We start from the raw sequence: 14,973 nt of genomic DNA, 5'->3' as shown, positions 1-14,973 counted from the left end.
CCAATCAGATGAATCCACCAAAATGATTGGCATATTGAGTCGATGAATCTGGCCACAGTCACCCATATAAATCAAAGGACTGCCTTCATAGGTAAGAGTGAAGGAAATCTAATCAGAGATCTCCATGAGCAGCGGAAGTGGATCGTTCCAAATCCCATTCAGAATGAACACAAAAAATTACAGTCTTAAATGGAAACGAACGGATTATGCATAAACAGAAATTACAGCAAGCTACAAGAGGATATAAGGGATATAGTATGCGTACCTTTGAAGAACTCTTCTTCAAGTATCTCTCGATCAATGTCCAAAGCGTCCAATGATGCACTCGAATGCAACAATTGGAACAGCCAACAACACGAACACAACGATCATCCGAATGCACCTCGAATCCAATCGAGTCCAACACGATCCACGAACTGTACAGGAACACCAACACAAGTGTTACCTCGGTATTCTCGATGTGAGAATCCAGGAGTTGTGGGCTCTGTATAATCTTGGATTGAGGAAGATAGGAGGTATACGATCCAGTAATTAGGAGATATGAAGACTGTCTATCGTATAGACGATGTGCTCGATCGTTTATAAGATGAAGCCTATTGTATAGACTTTGCTACTCGATCGTGTAGCACGATTAGCGAGTAACTATCGTATAATCAACTCATAGCTCGATCATATAGACTCTCAATGCTATCACTTAGTAAAAACACTTTTTACTTGATAGCCTTTTCCGTGAGAATTTTTCGAATGAATCAACTACAAATTTTAGAAAACAATTTTCCTTTCTATCTCACAGTTACCATAAAACTTTCAATAACCTCCCACTCAATTCGGTTATTAGAGAAAAAGAATTAATTATCATATAGTTAATCTATTATAAATAAATATGATAACCAACTTATCATATTATATTTATAACTTATAGTTTTAATATTTCATCATATGAAACATATAAACCATAGTTCTTTTTCTATTTTATGGTACTTAATATAAATCATATTTATATTAATTCCCTCAATTAATATATCTAATACATCACATCAATTATATCACATATAATTGAATTTCTTCTTGTTAATTGAACACTTCGAACTAACCCAAAATTTAATTCTCAACTTAAACCCATTGAGCTACCAAGGGGAGCTCATAGACATGTAGCTTGAGGCTCCAACGGTACGTGAATAACTGACTAAATTCTTTAGTCACAAGGTCTACCATTTGTTAACTGTTGATCACTCCACTAAAGACCGATAGTTGCACTCTTCTCACTATAGATATATTTATGTGTCCATATAACCAATCAACAGTATGATGACCCTTCACAAATCGCTCGTAAGTACAGCTGGGCCAATTTACCATTTTGCCTCTGTAGTTACCTCTAACTCCTTAAGTACCACTGATTCTTCTAATAAACAATAAGCCATAGTCCTACTATGACCGAATCCTCTCTTTCAAAGAGAGGATGTGGTCACTATGACGCCCCCTATAAGGATCAACTATCTGTAGTAGTTCACAACACTTATAAACCTCTACAAAGTGGGTCGTATCAGTAGTGTCACAAGGATCAAGTATCCCTCCTTAATCCTTATACTAAAGACCTTTTTAGGTTATCATTTAAGGCATGATCCATTTGTATATCTCACATACATGCTTCATACAATAACCATGGAGTTTTGTTTATTGGATATAAGTAAATACAAAATAAAATAACTCTTATTTTATTCATTACAATGTGTACAATATTTACAAACTATGAGACTCCAGGAGAATTAGAACACCAATCCGAACAACTTGATCTTATATAAGAGAGATGAAAGGTAAAGAGGTCCCACCGCATGCCAATCTATTCGACAAGATTTCCGACAAAATTTAATTCGTGGGATTTAAACTTTGTATTCGTAGTAATTTCTTCAATATAGTGAGTACAACCTCTAATACATAATCCTTTTATGCTTTCTCTCGAAAAATAAACTTTAAGCTTCAATCTGGTTGATCCTCTTTGATGTGGTAGAATTAGGGCAAATTAAGGTATTATGGTCAAATCCTTAATTGTTTAGGATTAGGATTAGTTTTTTATTAATTAGAATTAGGATTCGTTTGCATTTCTCTATAAATAGAGAGATTATCTTCTTGTATGGGCAACTTTTGATAATTAATAAAATCCTCTTATTTGGTATATATATCAATTTGGTATCACAACAACCGTTTGGGCCAACGTTGATTGGTGGAAGACCAAGAATTCTTGGGACACCAATCGCAAGAGGGAGCTTCGTAAGTTGTGCTCGTTATTGAATAGTGCCCATCTATATAAGAGGAACTCTTTAAATTCTAGAAGAAAGAAGATACTAAAATTTTTCTTCAAGAATTTGCAAGAATGGACTATTATCGATCGAGGAAGACGCCTAAGAAAAAATATAGCAATTGATATAGGCCAAAAAGTCAAATTTATTCCCAAAAGCATTGCCGGAATTCTAACTCAAATGATTCAGAAGAAGAATTCCAACATAATAATTTTGTCCGTGCTCGATTTTCTTAAAGAACCTATCATTTCCCACATTTGAAATTTGATATAGTGATTCTAGTGATTCCGATGCAGATTCTAATGTTGTTTGGAATGGAATAACAAGACGACATTATTAGCAAAGCCCGACAACAATCAAACTGGTTTATCAAGAAATAGACGTCATAATTGGGAGTTAGATGATTTAGAAAATGATTCAGAGTCTGAAAGAAATTATTATGACCAATATCAAAGAACATTGGTGAATCATTCTAACATCCATACGGAGGTTGAAACATTTTCAAGAAAACAAAAATATTCAAATAAAAGTATCTATCAAGAATACTTTTATAAGGGAATGGATGAAATTTGGGTTATTTTGAAAAAAAATCAAAAAAGGCATATTATAATCTTCAACATTTTTCAAGAAACCATCAAGAATTAAATTTAGTCAGTCGGGAATAACAAGAACTCATCCAAACGGATTGTGAAATTACACAAAAAATGAATGGAGTAGAAAAAAATAAAAAATAAAAATCAATTGCAAACGAGTCAAATAAGACAAACAGAAACATCGAAAAGGAGCTTGCATTGGAAGAAGAAAAATCAATGGGATTAACATGAAGGTTGCTCGGTTCGAACTAGATGATGGGGAACAATTAATCAATGAAATTAACGATGAAAGTGTTGAAGAAGATGAAACCACTACAAAGAATGTGTCCATTTAGTTAGATCAATTAACTAAGATACACAACCAACCATAGTTATCTCCACCGTAAGAAAATATAGTGAAAATTGGCCTTGACCACCAAGAAAGAGGAAAGGAGAATCAACACCACTAATGGTATGCAAGAAATTTCCAAGACTTACCAAAAATAGTTCAAAAATAACCAAGATCAAGGTTATATATGAGAAAATATTGGGAGTATGTGAATTCTTCAAATGTGGAATAAAAAGATACTCGTGGACAACCTATTTCGAAGAAAATTAAAAATCTTTCTTTTTCATTTCTTTGAGGAGTCATATATTTTAGCAACACAGAATTTCTTGAAATAATTCTTGGATTCATTGATGATAGTATTAATGGAAATAATTTTTCCTTTCAAGAATCAAATATCCAATATATTGACGTGGCTCGTGAAAATTGGTTGTTATTAATGCCCGATTTTCAGAGATGTGTCAATTGGAGTGGCTTACGTTTTCTTTTTACCTTCATTTTCATTTTAAAACTCGAGGACAAATGTTTTTTTAGGGATAGAATGATTCCGTAGGATTAGGGTAAATTAAGCTATTCTAGTCAAATCCTTAATTGATTATGATTGGGATTTATTTTTTTCTAAATTAGGATTAGTTTGTTTTCTAATTCTCTATAAATAAAGAGATTGTCTTCTTATATTGCCATTTTTTATTCATAATAACGACTTTAATTTTATTATTGGAGATTCCTCTCTTTTATCTTTTAGGTTACATCATCTCTTCCCACCAATTTTTCCTCTCCACGTTGTAATTATTATCTATTTAATTACTCTAGCTTGATTTTGTTAATATTACTTAAAATGTACTAGTTTGATACTACATGTTTGCACGTATTATACTTAATTGGCATAGGAGCGTAATAGTGAATACGAAGTCTGTATTTCAAATCTTCTTACCCAAAGATAACTTAATTGCAAAAGTTTAATAATACAAAACCTTAATTTATGAATAAAGAATTTTGTTTTTCAAATAAGTCATGAAAAACATCTATAAATATTTTGGAAGTTGTGTAAGTAAAAATAATAGTTATTTTATATTAAATATTACCAATTCAATTTAAAATATATTAATAAGATTATATAAATTAAATATGAATAAAAGAATATATAAACTATAATATTTTGTGTTAATCTTTTTTAAAAATTTCACCGGAATCATCTTAACTTTATTCTAAACCAAAATACTATTATTTTAAAAAATTGTACACTTAAAAGAATGCATTTTTTATTTTAATTTAGATAATGTGATTATTCACTAAATTTTAATTTTTTTTTAATTCCATGACATACTCTGTAATTTTAGAAATGAACAAAAGAATTCTCTCATTAATCTGGATGATTTGATTATAAATATTTTTTAAAAAAAAAATCATGATAATCAATTATTCACCCTCCTAAATTCGAACTTTTGTAATTATCCTCCCTTATCCTCCCTTAGTTTTAAAAAAATTGTTTTGTTTTTATTTTATTGTGGATGATGTTATTATTTTCTCTAAGAAGATATTTGATAAATAGGTATGAATTATTGAGTTGGTTGGGTATTTATTACTCATGTTTGTTAAGCCATAAAGAAAACCTATAGGTTATTAAAACCCTCTTTTTTATCCACTCAAAACTCTCTTTTTTATCCCCTCAAAACTATGACCTTTTGTTTTGGTAGATTGAGGCTAGAAGTCGAGGGTTGAGGATTCGATTAATGTAGAGATCGAACGTTAAGAACTCGACAAACAAAGAAAAACTTGGAAACAAATATGTATATTAGGGTTGTCAAAGGTTGAAGTTTCGACATACATAGGTCGAACATTAATCGAACGTTGAGAACTCGACAAACAAAGAAAAACTTGGAAACAATATGTATAAAGGGTTGTCGAAGGTTGAAGTTTCGACATACATAAGTCGAAACTTCAACTCTCGACAAGTGAAATCTTGCTAATTTTGTGATAAGGATCTCGCTCTAGAAGGAAATCTCGCTAATTTGGTGATGAAGATCTCACTCTAGAAGAGAATCTTGCTAGAAATATGGGTTGAATCTCACTGGTAAGGTGAGCATCGCTAAGAAAGAAATGTTTCAAATTAATTTACTCTTTAATTAATGAGGTTAAATTAATTTCACTCTTTAATAATAAATGCACTCAACTCTCTCCAACAACCACTTCTTTCTCCAATGCACCCAACTCTCTCCAACAACCACTTCTTTCTCCCTCTTCTATTTATAGATAGACTTCCCACTCATACTTTTTATATTTCCACTGTCTTTCTCCATTATGGGTGTTAAACCTTAAAAAAGTATGCTTTTGTTGGTTACTCTTCAGTTCAATTTATTTTTTTTGTTGGTTACTCCTTGTTCAATTTATTTTATTTTATTTCTAATCTAACTATCATCTCCAAACAGTAAGAGGAAGAGGCTATCATTCCAAGCTGAAATGATCGACATCATGAGATCGACTGTTGAAATGCAGAGCACACACATGGGTAGACTTGCATCGTGACAAAAGGAGATGAGCCAGAGTTGGGGCGTCGGAAGGAAGTAGTAAATGTCATATACAGCATTGATGGCCTGGATGATCAGGTCACCCTTATTGACCTCCTTGTCACAAACATTCAAAAGACAAATTGTTGCCTCCGTCTACTAGGATGAAACATGTAGACTGACCACACCCCTATATTTTGTTTATAGTTCTTTTGAATAACAGCAAATAGACAATGGACTATCATGTCGAAAAGAATGATAACTTTTGCATACGTCATGACATGCAATTTTTGTGTTTGTATTATGACACAGATATTATAAGTATTGAAAAGAACATATATTTTGTGAATTTTTTTTTGGAAACGGGCACATGTTCAATTGGTTCATGTTATTTTTGTGATCTTATGAAAAATGTTACTGTACTACATCACATTTTGTGAATTTTTTTTGGAAACGGCCACGTGTTCGATCAGTTCATGTTATTTTTGTGATCTTATGAAAAATGTTACTGTACTACATCACATTCTCACCATCATAATCAAATGAAAGGTAATTATCCTATGTACAATTTCAATTCCAAATATACTATCCATATTATATAAAAATAAACTGATATGTAAAATAATAAAATTAAGTTAGCAATATTCAATATATATACATACAATATACCAATTAGTAATTGGGATAATTACCTTCAATATATATACAAACATTCGATATATATACATACAATATACAATATACCAATGAATTGAGCAGTAATATAAACTATATTTTGTTGGTATGTTTTACCGATAGAAGAGAATTAGAATTATTACAGTTTTTGAAAAGAATATATGAAAAATAATCTATTATGTTCTCCAAATTGAGAAAAAAATTGAGATTATCCAATTTATGTCATAGATGATTTGAGAAAATACGTGTACATTTGAAAATTAATCAACAATAGCAAAACATAAAACTAAAAAATAAAATAAAAAATAAAAAAAAACAAACAGAAAAAAATAGACAATAATTACCAACCCAACTCAGCAAACAAACAGACAATTAAACTCTCGAGATAATTTAACTCGATAATAATTATCAACTCAACTCAACTCAACTCTCTACTTTTATCACATATCAAACGCCCTAAATTCAAACCTTAATTTGAAAGGGAAAAAATGCCAAAAAACTCTCTTCTTTTTTTTCTTGAAAATTTGTAATTGTTCGGGGATCTCTAAATCCAATCGCAACTAAAGAAAACATAATATTAAAGCAAAGTGGAAAATGATTTAAAATGAATTGATAATAATCTCACTTAATAACCATTTTGTTTTTTATTTTTATTTTTAAAAATTAAACATATATCTACTTTTCTTATTATGATTTACATCTTTCTAAAATACAAACCAAACTTTAAAAACAAAAACAACATTTTAAAAGCTACTTTTTTTTTAGTTTTCAATTTGATTTGATTTTTTAACCATGGGTAAAAAAATAGATAATAATAAAAAAAAAAAATCTGAAGATAAAAATGGATAATAAAGGAAGAAATCTGAAAGTAAAAATAATATTTACCAATGAGAACCTTAATTAACAAAATGATAATTAGATTTCAAATATAAATGGCAGTTTATCGATGGTCGTTATAATTTCTTGGAGCAATATCATTCCTCAACATTGATGAGAGACAAATCTGGTTTAAAAAAATTATATAATTGTAAGCATCACAAACATGAATTGCCATCCATAGAGGTAGAATAATGTTTTCACGTATTTTGAATGTAGTTTAGACTTAAATTTGATAAAAACATCGACATTGTATCCGTTGTTAACATACCAACATGATAATGTACTAAATATTTATAACAAACAATTTCAAATCAAGTCAACACGTACTATACTAACCCAGTGCGGTAATTAACATTATATCATATGGTTTGGTTGATTAACCAAATTCAATTAAGAACTCTAGACATTCTAATTCTCATACAAGTTCAATATTTGGGTCCGTCAATGTTGCAGCTTCTCTTAAAATGTCCATCACATGTAGTCAAAAATAAGCCAGTGCTAAAATCTGACAGTGAATTCGCTAAACCACACAAATAGGCTAATGCAGAAATACGGTTCTAAGCATTCAGGAAGAGCATGTTCAAAATAGCTGAATAAAACACCGAGCTACATGATACAAATCTTTCTAATGTTGGAGTTTGAGTGAAAAAAGGCTTAGTACCCATAATTTGTACCGTACACATTGCCGTAGCCTCCAGCATGACCAGCATGAGCCGCAGGGTTTGCAGGGGGCGAAGCGTACACTGAACCATGAGCAGCATACGAGTTGTAGCCTTGGTCTGTCGAAACCCCAGTTTGGGGCTGGGCTGGAGCTCCAGCACCAGCCATAAAATTCTGCAACAAAATTAAATAAGGATATATTTGAAAGCCCATACATAGACCAGACTAGTAATGTTGCTTTCCAATAAAAATTAAACAATGTCTAAAAAGTACATCAGAATACTTATAGACGTGAATATGTTCAAAACGAATAATTGAAAACAAGGAACTTATACAATGTCAATGGTTAAAGCCACCCGATCTTTTGTCCATACAGAATTTTTTTTTCTGGGGGTAAAATTATGAACTCACTATTTAGTCCCAAACTTTGTAAAGTGCTTGAATTATTAATTTTTTCTCAGGCCCTTGAATTGAGAAAAAGGCCCAAGTCCCTCAACTTTTAATGTCATGTAACATATTCAAAATTTTTAAAAACTGATTGATTTAATAAATATAATTTGAATTTTATGTCGAATAATTCTATGCTTCCAATTTTGTATCCAGTACATATGTGAATTTTGAGAAATGATTAAAAAGTCCAAAGACAATTCAAAATTCAAAAAACTATTTGGACACAAAAATTAAAAGTTTAAGAACCTGTGGATACAAAGTTAAAAGTTAAGAGACTTTCTAGACACTTCTTAGCCGAAAGTTCATGATCTAAATCTATACGACAGTTAACCTATTTTTCAGAGAAAACCTTTTCTCCTGCCTAATTCAGTGAGAAAAGTTATCTCTGACTATGCGCTAATGGCTTGAGATTCATATCTTCACCAAGTTATATGTTCAAGTCGAGCAACCAGACAGAACTGACACAGTACAAATCCATCAAACCCTTTCCCACTTTGTGCTTTCAGAAATACTTTTTTTAGGAAAAGATAAATCAACAAGGATGTGAACTAAAAGAACTTTTTATTGAAAGTTGACATCATATCTAACTAAAGTCTTCATTATATGAAGATGCAAAATCAAAAGGACCAGAAAAAATAATTGCCTGTATAAGCTGCTGGGCTGCTTGAACTTGAGAAGCAGTTCCACTCATCTCTACAGTCATTTCCCCAGGGACTCCCCTCGTTTCTTGTATAGTAACAGTTGCCCCACTAGCACGACGAATGTAGCTAATACTAGCACCGGCAGTTCCAATAACAGCGTCAGCAAAAGATAATGGAATCTGCATTTGTTGAGTTGTCTGCACAAACAATGAAAAAACATTCTAAGCATCTTAAAATATTCACCAAGTCTCACAAGGCTGTTATTCTACAATGGTAAAATGCAAATCTGAAGAACATTGGGATTAGGACAAATGGCAAGTGTTCAATGAGTGAACGCTTTTAACCCATTGACTCAAATGATGGGATATACTTAAAAGAGTTTGCAAGGATGTACCACAAGCAACACATCATAATTACTTTGGACAAAACTTAAAAGAGTTTGCAAAATCTCATGCAAAGGCTTATCTGACCTGGGTGGTGACAACTGATGGCGCTGACTGTGCATTCGATGCTGCATGAACACCACTCATAGGAGCTTCCCTTCCATAAGCAGAAATTCCATGATGGGGCTGCTTATCCATAACCGATTGCATCTCAGCAGGTGGATAATAATTGTCAAATTGACGAGGTGGTGGCATGTATTGAGGAGGATTTGGTCCAAAGCCAGGACCACCCCCGGCATTTGGTGGCATTCCTTGAGGCGGGCCCCAGGGTTGGTGTGGCGGCGGCGGCATGTGCTCCATCTGTGGATTTTGCATCTGCATCTGATTTTTGGGCGTTTGGGTTGGATGGGAGAATAGGAATGTTAAGACTTCATTACTGCTAAAAATGTTAGTGGTTGAAAAATCATTAGGAAAAATCATACTCACATTCATTTCAAAAACTGGGATAATACTTCGGTCAACTAGAAACTTTCTAAGATGGGAAGCAATGAGTTCCACTGCTTTGTGCACACCAGCTGGATCACCTAGTACTTCAACAACTCTATCGTCTTGGAGAGCAAAAACAGGTAAATCTTCTGCAGTAATTCCCGGATGACGAGGGTAGGGATGCATCAAAAAGGGAAAACTATAATTATTAATTCAGAAACAAATGAAATACATAGAAAATAAAGACATGACAAATATAAGAACAATGATGCAAAGAATCAAATGGCATCTGTAGAAATCCACCTGTTCCAAGAACTCTAACTATACAATTTGACTCCTCTTGAATGGATTTAACAGTCCCTCCCTGCTTCCCAATTAAGCTTCCTGCTTGTGAAGCTGCCACAAGCAGTCTCGTTGAGACTTTACCTCCCATGTTGGGGGCGTGAGCATTATCACCCTCCAGACCATCAACAATGCGTTTATGAACCCTCAGAAGTCCATCCACCGCAGGAGGAAAAGCAGAATCAGGTTCATCCTTTGCAGACACCATTACCTATTAAATGAAACATACCCTCTTGTGAGAACTAAAAAAAATTCATCACAAATTGACTGACTACCACAAGGGGAAAATCAAAGGAGTATGACGTAATAGAATGTAAAATTCCTCGCTCTACAGAGACAAAATCGCTCATGTAACAGATGCAAAGCAAAATATTCATGAAATTTCAGTGCCAGCTAGTGAGCTCCACGACAGGGAACACACACGAATTTCCCACTCCCAACCAATGAAATGATAGAATTAGTTTTTAACATCAATTAGAAAATAATCAATAAGTCATGCCAATCACAGTCCAAAATTTCTGAAGACACGATTTCAATATTAAATACACTTCTGAGAACAAATTTAACAGCAGCATATCAGTTTATCTGCACAGATTTCCACCTGAATCAAACAATAAATCCACTGATGGATTGTGATGTGCATCCAATATTAAAAAAATTGAAAATAACAGAAAGATCACCTTTACCAATTTTCCTAGTCTACAATGAAAATTTAATTTTATCTGCAAGTGAGGACCATATTGATGCCACAAAATGTACAAGCGCTACATATACCACAAGAGCCTTCAAAAACTATTCATATTAGTTACCCTAAAGATTCCAAAAGATCCCAAAACCCTTCCTCATCAAATTTGCTCAACTTCTTAAGTGAATTTTGAGGGGCAGACAAAATAATTCAAAAAATTCTCCCAAACTATGTATAAAGAGGCAAGGGCCAAAACGGTGGATGATATTCTTCCTCCAATATATCGTGCAAGACGCATCTTAGAGGCTGCAAACATATACAAGGATCACGGATCAAAGGAACCGTGCAGCAAATGTTGAAATTTGTGAGCCACTTCTGAACATGGAGGTTATTTACCAGCTTTCTATGTTTCAAGAAATTATATAATATAATTATGTTTTCCTCAATTTTAAATTAACAAGTTTTGGTTTTCACAGTATTACTTCATATGTTGTTGGATTATAGACCCAGTTATTGACAAAGACACAAATAGAAGCACAAGCAAAAATATATTCCTTCTATTTGATTCTGACTGACCAGTTTTAGTGCCACAATTTTTTAAAGCATATCTTCAATCGTGTATAAGCATCTTTAAAATTACTATAATTTTTAACTTTTAACATTTCTCATTATGTTTTCCCCATTTTTCATATTTATTATCCCGTTGGAAATCTTGACATCAATCTTCAGATCTGAAGTTACCAGAGATATTGCAGTGCTTCATGGTACAAAAGTTCCAGATGCCTACGTGTTATTCAGATCAACTTTTCAGAACTTTGTAATGTTGAATGCTGATCCCCGCATCTGGATCTTTGGTTCTTCAAATATGGAATCCTATTGAAGATTGAATCGTTGCCTTAAAATTTGCACACAACCTGCACAGATTCACTTTTTTGTTACTACAATCAAGGCAACTGTATCCATATTTTGGGATTACCTGGATTAGTCTTACATTCCTTTTTGTTTTATTTATAATGTCGTTTTTGCATGTTTCAAGGGTTAATATTAGTTCCTGGACATTTCCTTTTGGCAGTTATAAAGCTGAAAGAGAATCATGTTTAACACCCATTGATGGGGTGTAGAAGCACAGATATCTTTGAATGATGGAGAGCTCAATCTTCCCCACAAAAGTTAGCAGATCCATTTTAAGTGTGCCCAGTGGTTTAATATAATCAATTTTTTGTTCCACGACTCAGAAGAATTTTAGAACATTATCCAACTTTAAAGTTTTTTAATCAGCGATTCAATGGCTTTTAGTACAAGTTCTAATCAAATTACTAATGATAATTTTCTATCAACTCTTTATAGTCTGAAATTTTCCTAGGGATTTTCAGTGTCACGTTTCCAACATTACACAGCCATATAACTGATGTCACATGCTTGAATATGACAAACCAAGAGTACAATAGAGATTAAACAATTAACTGAAAAAAGTTAACGATCACCCAAACTTGATGCTCAGGCAAATTGGGCTAATCATCACCCCGTGCAATTCACAATATTTACCTACCTTGATACAGGTGCTATACATATTGAGAATACAAAACTTAAGAAAACCTAAGACAATAAATTTTTAATAAGCTGTAATATCCATAATGAAAGAAAATAAAAAATGGATAATCGCATTAATTTGATATTAAATCATCTGCATTTCACTAAATCCACATAATTTACACCAAAATACTATCCAATTATTAGGAAACAAGTTATTGTCTCAAGAGGGAAAACTTACAGCTCTTTCTGCTGTTCCTGGAGGACCATCAAGAATTTTAATCCGAGCTCTCGTTTCCTCAACTATTTTCTTGATAAACTCACCTTTGCGACCAATTATACTACCAACCTTTTGGGCAGGAACCAACATTCGAAAAACACTCTCTCCTGGCCATCCAGGCCACTTTTTCTCACTTACTACGGTCAGGGGATCCTCATTATGAACCTGTTTTGGCTCAGACTCTAAAGTTTCTGGTATGTGTTCATTCTGAAGATCGTGCAAGTTTTCTGCCTCCTGTGTATTTTCCTGTTCAAGAGTAGTCTCATGTACCTGAGCATTCTCATAAATTTGTGCACTCTCATCTACTTGATTGTCATCGACAACATGGGTATAGTTCTGTTCCACATCAGCCATGTGTTTCTTACAGATTAAACTGCAACAAACTACCATAATCAGTAAAAACAAACAAAATAATAACAATAACAATAATTAAAAACTGAAATTGCTCTCATTTGCATCAAAGTCCAGTGTATAAATTTCAAAATATAAAATAGAAAATCCCCAGGCCCTCAACTCCTATTAACAAGAGAAATTAGTAACAAGATTTGCATTCCTTAAGAGTTCCAACAGGGAAACCTCCAGCTTACATTTTACTTTCTAGAATAAGATAACAATATCCTGTTCTATCGCCATCGATAATTGAAAAACAAAAAACAACTCTAAGTGAACTTGACTATTAAAAAAAGATAAAAGAAAATCCCAACAGAAGAACGTACAAAATTGAAACATTAAGAAACACACAACTTTCAGGCGTACTCCCATCGAATTGAACCCTAGCCCTTCGAAAAATAAGACATTCAAAACATGCTATAGACCCAAAGACATATAACCATTCCATAACTTCCATTACAAACATGAACGCGAAAAAATTCAATAAGCCAACGAAATACGTAACAAAGCACAAGAACAGACAAAAAAAGACTACGGAAGAAACAAACCCTAAACATATCATTCACAAAAAAAAAAAAAAAAGAAAAAAAAAAGAAAGCAAGCTTATTTTGGCATACCTACAGAAGAATCGAGAAGAAGTAGAAGAAGAATGAGAGAACGGAGTAATTCGGACTGGAAAATCGAATGTGAGCTTCTAGGGTTTTAGAGATTTGGAGAGCAAGAGAGAGAGAGAAACAGAGGTCTTGCGAACACAATGGTAGACAAAGCCGGTGGATTTTATCTTATAAGCGATCCTTTTCTCTTTTTTTTCTTTTTTTTTTTAATTTTTCTTTTTCGTTTTTTATCCAAAGAGAATTGAGGAAATATTTTTTCTTTAATTTTGTAAAATTTATATATGTATATATAAAATCATGATATTAATTTGTCATCGACATTTAGACCGATATTTCTATTTTTCAATGAGTTTGACATCTTAATCTACATTTTTATTATATTATAAAAAAATCATAAAACATAAATCTAAACAATTTTGATTTTAAACTTTTATCTCGAATCCTAAAATTTTAATTTCATTAATTTTTACCTTAAAACTAATATAGTTGTTGCAATTTTATACAAAGTACTCATAAACTTTATATTTTGTGTCAACAATACTCTTTAACTATCAAAAATTTCAAAAATACTTTTAAACTTTTAGAAAGTGTTCAAAACTACAATTACCATTAGTTTTAGATGAAATTTTCATTTCGAAAATAACCTTGAACTTTCAAAATACCCTTAAACTTTAAATAAATAAATAGATATATAATTACCGTAAATATATGAATAGAAACTGTTAAAACTATTTCAAAAATATTCTCGAACTTTCAAAAGTTAAATTGATACTCTTAGAGAAATAGTTTTGCAACAACTTATTAACAATTTCTAATCATATATTTATAATAAAATTATTTTTTTCAAAATTTTTATTTAGGAGTGTTTTTTAATCTTTTAAAAGTTCAAAAATATTATTGACACAAAAAGCAAAGATTAAGGGTATTTTGTATAAAATTGCAACAATTATATTGGTTTTGAGGTAAAATTGATTTTACAATATCGAACTATATTACTTAGTACGTACAGTTAACGAAACAAATTATTTAAATGACTACAATAACGGTTGGATAGTCATTACACTTCTAAAATTATCAACATAATACAATTAATCCACTCTAGACCGTATGAAAACATAATAATTCTACTTTAATGGTAGATTTTTTGTGATTGAAATATATTACATAGCACATTCGATTAATGTTTTCTAAGAAAGCATACAATTCAAGTGACTACCATAATTTACCACTTGTGAA

At 32.1% G+C, this 14,973-nt stretch overlaps 1 protein-coding gene across 3 annotated transcripts; it reads right to left on the bottom strand.

The window, feature by feature from the left end:
• Positions 1-7,600: 7,600 nt before the first annotated feature.
• FLK (RNA-binding KH domain-containing protein) lies at positions 7,601-13,970 on the bottom strand. 3 transcript variants are annotated; one of them, XM_090314603.1, is made up of 8 exons: positions 13,741-13,892; positions 12,695-13,106; positions 11,665-11,837; positions 10,200-10,449; positions 9,897-10,045; positions 9,498-9,791; positions 9,030-9,224; positions 7,601-8,110 (listed from the first exon to the last, which is right to left on the bottom strand). In XM_090314603.1, the coding sequence occupies exons 4-8, from the start codon at positions 10,444-10,446 to the stop codon at positions 7,931-7,933; spliced, it is 1,065 nt and encodes a 354-aa protein (XP_090170729.1). In that variant the 5' UTR covers positions 10,447-10,449; positions 11,665-11,837; positions 12,695-13,106; positions 13,741-13,892; the 3' UTR covers positions 7,601-7,930. The 3 variants fall into 3 exon arrangements, with proteins under 3 accessions (XP_090170729.1, XP_038877255.1, XP_038877258.1); XM_039021327.2 differs by lacking the exon at positions 11,665-11,837 and having other exon boundaries at positions 13,741-13,970; XM_039021330.2 differs by lacking the exon at positions 11,665-11,837 and having other exon boundaries at positions 9,897-10,042.
• Positions 13,971-14,973: the final 1,003 nt, after the last annotated feature.

This window comes from Benincasa hispida, chromosome 6 (assembly GCF_027475165.1).
Source record: "Benincasa hispida cultivar pf3 chromosome 6, pf3_genome.v1.1, whole genome shotgun sequence".
NCBI classification, from domain to species: domain Eukaryota; kingdom Viridiplantae; phylum Streptophyta; class Magnoliopsida; order Cucurbitales; family Cucurbitaceae; genus Benincasa; species Benincasa hispida.
This window is presented reverse-complemented; position numbering and strand designations above follow the sequence as displayed.